Raw genomic sequence first — 6635 nt, 5'->3', positions numbered from 1 at the left:
TTCACAGTATTTACATTTATTATTATTAAATCTTCAGTACCTGAAAGGTATAAATATGGGTCAATGGAAGAAAATAGGAACTGATACTGTTACAGGTGCAGATGAAGAGGCTGACTTTTTTCTAGTCTTTAATCTCTCTGAAGGGAATATCGGGGACGGTAGTTCTGATATGAAACTGAGATGGGGATATATTTCTTTCCTGGGAGAAATTCCTATGGAAGGGAGACAATGATCAGAGTCTTAATGGACACAGGAAGGAATGTTTATAAGGCATTGAGATTCTCATATCAAGAGACATCCCTGTTGGGAAACAGGGCATAGACAAGGCAGATGGGGTCTTCACTGATAGATTGGGAAGGGACTAGTATGAACTGAAACAAACAAAAAGAATGCCTTGTGTATTTGGTGGTATAATCTGGGGAGTAACTGCTAATTTCTGATGGACTGCTTGACTGTCAGGGAAAAGGATGTTACTTCGATGTATTTCCTCTACAAAAAGTTTCTCATTCCACCAAGTGTAAGGAAGACATGGAAACAGGGAGGTGATATTAGACATTGAGAAGAAAGAAAGCTAAAAGTTATCTCTAAGCCAAGAAGGTAGATGACATTATGGGTTTCTGAGGTTGGTTGGTGGCATGTAAATAAGACTTCTTGTGACTTTTAAATATGTGCATAAACTCAAGCTCACAAATGCTGCTGATCCTGAACAGGAAACACGAGAACCCATTTTGTACTAGTCAGAGAGATAGTGTTTCCTGATTATGTTCCATTTCCTGATGCCTCAAGTAGCCCTTGCATTGGCATTGCCTGGCTCACTCTGCTATTTGTAGTTGCAGAGGGAGAATCAGTCACCTTCGCCTAATGTTTCAGGGGGGAAATGGAGGCTCTCTGTCTTCACCATTCCCGCTCTCCTCTCACAGATACACCGCTTCAATTCTTGGCAGTCCTTTGAGAAGATCATCCCATTAAGGATGGCCACACAGTCTCTGCTTCTTGGGCTGGTGACATCTATTATAATCTCGAACCTGAAAAAATGAAGAAAAAGTAAATTTAATCACAGTTTATTTCTAAAATAAAATATTAAATACCCATTCTTCCTAGGGTGATAAAATTATAGTCTAGATACCAGAATCAGTTTACTGGGAAAATGGGGTCATATGCCTCTTTCTCTTCAGCCCCTAAGTTTCCACACTCATTCTTAGACACAGCAGGTCACCAGCCATCCCATTACTGGGTATATACCCAAAGGATTATAAATCATGCTGCTATAAAGACACATGCACACGTATGTTTATTGCGGCACTATTCACAATAGTAAAGACTTGGAACCAACCCAAGTGTCCATCAGTGACAGACTGGATTAAGAAAATGTGGCACATATACACCATGGAATATTATACAGCCATAAAAAAGGATGAGTTCGTGCCCTTTGTAGGCACATGGATGCAGCTGGAAACCATCATTCTCAGCAAACTATCGCAAGAACAGAAAACCAAACACCACATGTTCTCACTCATAGGTGGGAATTGAACAATGAGATCACTTGGACACAGGAAGGGGAACATCACACACTGGGGCCTGTTGTGGGGTGGGGGGAGAGGGGAGGGATAACATTAGGAGATATACCTAATGTAAATGACAAGTCAATGGGTGCAGCACACCAACATGGCACATGTATATGTATGTAACAAACCTGCATGTTGTGCATATGTACCCTAGAACATAAAGTATAATAAAAATAAATAAATACATAAATAAATAAATTATTAAAGGAGGAAAAAAAAGAAACAGCAGGTCACCCAAAACAGCAAAAATCATTTCTAACTAAAGTGAAGCTACGTGTTCTCCTCCAAATTTATATAGTTTCTCTGCCACTTAAAAAGTTATCTACCTTCTCTGTAACTCAGTTTACTTAACTGTAAAATACAAATGATTACATCAAATATATCCTGTTTCCTGGGAGAATAAATGATATATTGTATATAGGGAAGAAGAATGTCTGTTCAAATACGGCTTTAAATGTGATATATTTTGATAGACAAATTACAATTTCCTGTTTCAAAGGATACTGATATGGTTTGGATGTTTGTTCTTTCCAAATCTTAGTTGAAATATCATTCCCAGTGTTGGAGGTGGGGCCTGGCAGGAGGTATTTGGGTCATCGGGGTGGATACCTCATGAATGGCTTGGTGCCCTCTTCTTGGTGATGAGTGAGTTCTCAGTTAGTTCATGCAAGATCTGGTGGTTTAAAAGGGCCTGGAACCTCCTCCCACCCCCCTCTCTTTTGTGTTCTCTCTAGCCACTGGACATGCCAGCTCTTGCTTTGCCTTCTGCCATGAGTAATGCTCCCTGAAGCCTCCTCAGAAGCCAAGCAGATGCTTGTACAGCCTGCAGAATTGTGAACCAATTAAACCTCCTTTCTTTATAAACTATCCAGCCTCAGGCATTCATTTATGCTGATGCAAAAATAGACTAACACAGATACCATGTGTACTCCTATCTAAATGCTCACGGCATATATGAGACTAGTGTTTTATATTACACCTTACATTTTCAGCAAATCTTTTCTCAGATACTGCATTTTTTAAAGATGTGTTCCCTATTTTACTAATGCACAGAAAGCCAAGAAATCTTATCCTATCTCTGGGTACTGACCAGTTGTGTGATTTTAGGCAACCGCCATTACAGCCTGGACTCCTGGGCTTCAGTTTATTCGCCCATAAAGATCTCTCTCTCTGTCTCTCCCTTCTCTCATCCACAGTATGTCCCAGACACAAACTTCTGCCAGCAGCAAGAGAACTACCCTGATATTTCACTAATGCTGTGTATCTGTCTCCCTCACTGGCTTATAAGCAGTTCAAAAGCAAGCACTGGCCGGGTGTGGTGGCTCATGCTTGTAATCCCAGCACTTTGGGAGGCCAAGAAGGGCAAATCGCTTGCGTCCAGGAGTTCTAAACAAGACTGGGCAACACAGCATAAACCCAACTTTCCAAAAAATACAAAAAATTAGCTGGATGTAGTGGTGCACGCCCGTAGTCTGAGCTACCCAGGAGGCTGAGATGAGAGGAGAGCTTCAGCCTGGGAGGCAGAGATTTCAGTGAGCAGAGATTGCACCACTGCACTCCAGCCCGTGCAGCAGAGCAAGACCCTATCTTAAAAAACAAACAAACACACACACACACACACACACAACAAAATGAGGACGCACTATGGTTCAAATATCTTCAGTCATCCTCCTGCAAACACAGTATCCAGTACAAAGCAGAAGTTTGAGCAATACTTGATGGACCAAATTCTTGAACTCTGTCACTCAAGCAAAATATCTTTGTTAAATGCCTTTCCCATAAAATATCCTTAAGGCTTACAGTTCAGAAGCGAAAGGGGTTCCATCCATCCACATCCAGGCCTTGCCACTGTCAGGGCGCAAAAGCCCTGTCCAATAAGAGTAGAAAAACGGAGAGTGGCTCTGGAATATGGCAAAGTCCTGCAGAAAGCACACAAGAAAAGCTTTAGCTTTGGAGGCATGATCACACACATGCACAGACATGCACGGGCCAGCCAACGCTTTTCTCAAAGCACACACCAGTCCTGCTTCACACAGATGCTCACATGCTTAAGAGAAAAAGCATCGACACTGAGGCCTGTCCGAAATTTGTCCGGGTTTAATGACTCGTTTTGTCTTAGTAAATGTGGAACACATATCGATATTCTGAAAGCAGAAATCACATCAACCCAGATTTATTCCTGACCCATGGCTTTTAAGGCACAGAATTAAATATGAATGTTGATATAAAAATATGAGGGAAAGACTAATAAAGAGATGTGGAATGATTCTGGGACAGGGAAGAATATGGAGGGAAAAGTGCAGGAATGAGGTAGCAACCTTTATAAATGCCTGGGAAAGGAAGAAAAAAACTAAAAGAAAAATTTGCAAGGATGATTTACGTCTTAGACTAGGAAGGGGAGAAAGAAATTTTTAAATTTCTATTTATAAATATTTATGTGCATACATGTGTATAGTCCTATACATGGTAATTCTTTTCCCAATATCCATATTTAACATATGTTTACATTTAAAAAGTGATTTGCTTCCTTCTATCTAGTCTCACTCTGCACTCCTAATACATATTTTTGGAGAATTGGTGGGGACAGGGTCTCACTCTGTCGCCCAGGCTGGAGTGCACTGGCACGATCATGGCTCACTGCAGCCTCAACCTCCCAGGCTCAGTGTACTCCTAATATTTTAACATAGACATTATCTAAATATTTATTATAATTATCCATTTATACAATGAGTTTCTCAAGGCCATACACTTTGTTTCATTGTTACATCCATAATCCCTCAGATAATTAATAAAATATACCGATTTAATGAGAGATTATTGCAAATGTAAATGAAGCTATTAGCAAGCAATAGTCATAGAGTAACATGTGAAAATAACTGTAGTTGAAAATCTTTATTCTAATTAAATAGGGGGGTCCCTTCAAATTAAAAGTTTTGAAAGCAAATCATATGAAAAGGATTTAAATATATACAAATATATGAAGTTCATATAAAAAATAACTACATAGATTTAACAAGAAAATGTCCTACCACCTGATATAGTATAGTTCAATTTTATACCTGAGTTTGCAGTGTATGCTGGAGGCAGAGGAATCAAAGAGAATAAGAAAAATTAGGAGGGTTTATGCTAGGGCACACTGTCTTAGTCAAAGAAATTGCCTCACTTGATGCCTAAATTAAGCCATCGAGAAAGGGTTATAAAATGTCTTAGTAGCTGAGAGAAATTACAGAGGTTCTTTCATCACAGATTTCAGGAAGTAGGTAGAAATTAAGAAGTAACTAGAATGATGTTAAGAATTTGTATAGTGAGCTGAGAATTTAATTCAATTAAACAACCCTTTGTTGATAACCTACTCTTTATCAAGAAAAATCTCTGCCAAATTCTAGAGAAACAATGATAAATAAGCAACGGCCATACTATTTAAGAACTTCAATTCAAAGGCAATAATAAATATGAGAGAAAGTGGAATAATCATATTTTAATTGTGTACTTTAATTGCATGTACTAACTCAATATATGTCAATTTGTAGTTTTATTGTCACATTTGCCTTGACCAATCTATCCTAGACTGTAAACTTCTGGAAAGCAAGATATATATTTGCAGGTTATGGTAATAATTTAGTTAAATATTTTCCACTTAAAAGCTTTGCCACTTTTAAAATGGAAGAGCAGGCAGTACTATCTTCATGTTTCTGACATTGCATCAATATTCTTCCTTTTCTACCCAAACCAAAACAGGAAAGAAGTTAGGACATTCTACCTTTGCTCCCTGAGAGGGGAGTTTGAAGTGATATTGCTTATCTTTCTAAGGGGTGTGTATTTCTGGAGAACACAACTCCTTCTAGCTACTTCAGGGGACCATTCAAAGCAATAGGAATAAGACTCAGGCCCTGATTGAAACGAGTGTGAAAAACCGTGGACCTATATTCTTGATCCTTAGAATCTTCTGGCTTAACTCTTTTAAGGCGTCTTTTTGAGAAAAGCCTCAGAATCTTACCAGATCTTCTTGTTTGTTTATCTTCAGCATGGTACAGTTCTCACTGAGGCAGAAATATTTACAGTCCTCCCAACTTTTGCCGTCTTTATAGAACTGGTAGCATTTGTCTCCATGCCACTTCCATTGGTCAGTACAAGGGCTGCACCTGTGCACTTGGAAAAAAGCCAAATTTATTGTTATTTTCTGTATGAGTCTGTCTTGCTCCTCTCTTGAAATTACATAATATTTGATGTCCTAAGAAAGAATTAACTCCTCTTCAATATTTAATTAATTGCCCAGGCAATGATAACTACAGTGTTTACTGGATACCTACTAAATGCCAGGAATTGTAACTGGTCCTAAGTATGTTGTAGAAATTAAAACAGACACTAATTGCTTATGTGGAATCTAGTAATAAATCATTGGAACTTTCTTGCCACTTGCCTGTGAAATTCAGCACGTGAAGAGAATATTCAATTTTACAAAGCAGTTGAAATGTACAGAAACTCCAACCGCATTGTGTTTAGGAAATAAAGTTTCTATAATGTTCTCAAAATTATCTTACATAACAGTAAAATCAGTTTTAAAAAAGACAGTATATACCGATATGATGTGGAGTCTTTTTAAGGAAAAAAACACTGAGGCAAGCGTGAAGTTAGAATGCTGAATCTCCATGTGTCGCAAATTAAATTGGGCATCCAGGCCAGAGAAGTATGGGTAGGGATCGCAAACATAGGATCCAAGCCCTGAGCACTATAGTTTTAACCCTATGTGGATACATGACCTTGGGTCATTTAGTTAGGAACCTAATCCAGTCTCTTGAGGGTTTGTAGTGGGATGAGAACTCAAGTCATAGCCATAACAATTTCTTTATTTTAAAAGCGACCTAGTTAACATGTTAAAATCTCAGTAGCTAATACACAGGTAGGTATTATATTATCATTTAATCTTCTTGTAAATTTGAAATATTTCATGAAGTAAAACAAAATTTAAATAAATAAATAACTTAGAAGGATATCTTTGTCATGTTATGAAAAACTTGCTGTGGAAGTCAATAGTTTTTGCACTCTCTCGGACAGGTCTGCTTGCTTCGG

The 6635-nt window shown here is 38.4% G+C and overlaps 1 protein-coding gene across 6 annotated transcripts in view; it reads right to left on the bottom strand.

Moving 5' to 3' along the window:
• CLEC1A (C-type lectin domain family 1 member A) overlaps positions 1-6635 on the bottom strand; it is a 29377-nt gene continuing 22742 nt past the window's right edge. For 5 of the 6 annotated variants that reach the window (XM_077953047.1, XM_015150999.3, XM_015151000.3 and 2 more), the window contains 3 exons: positions 5563-5714; positions 3366-3484; positions 1-1025 (listed from right to left, as the gene is read on the bottom strand). In XM_077953047.1, coding sequence (XP_077809173.1) covers positions 845-1025; positions 3366-3484; positions 5563-5714 — 452 coding nt within the window. In that variant the 3' untranslated portion in view covers positions 1-844. 6 annotated transcript variants of the gene reach the window in all.

Source organism: Macaca mulatta, chromosome 11 (assembly GCF_049350105.2).
Source record: "Macaca mulatta isolate MMU2019108-1 chromosome 11, T2T-MMU8v2.0, whole genome shotgun sequence".
Classification (NCBI taxonomy): Eukaryota; Metazoa; Chordata; class Mammalia; order Primates; family Cercopithecidae; genus Macaca; species Macaca mulatta.
Note: the sequence above shows the minus strand (reverse complement) of the source record. Positions and strands in the feature narration are given on the sequence as shown.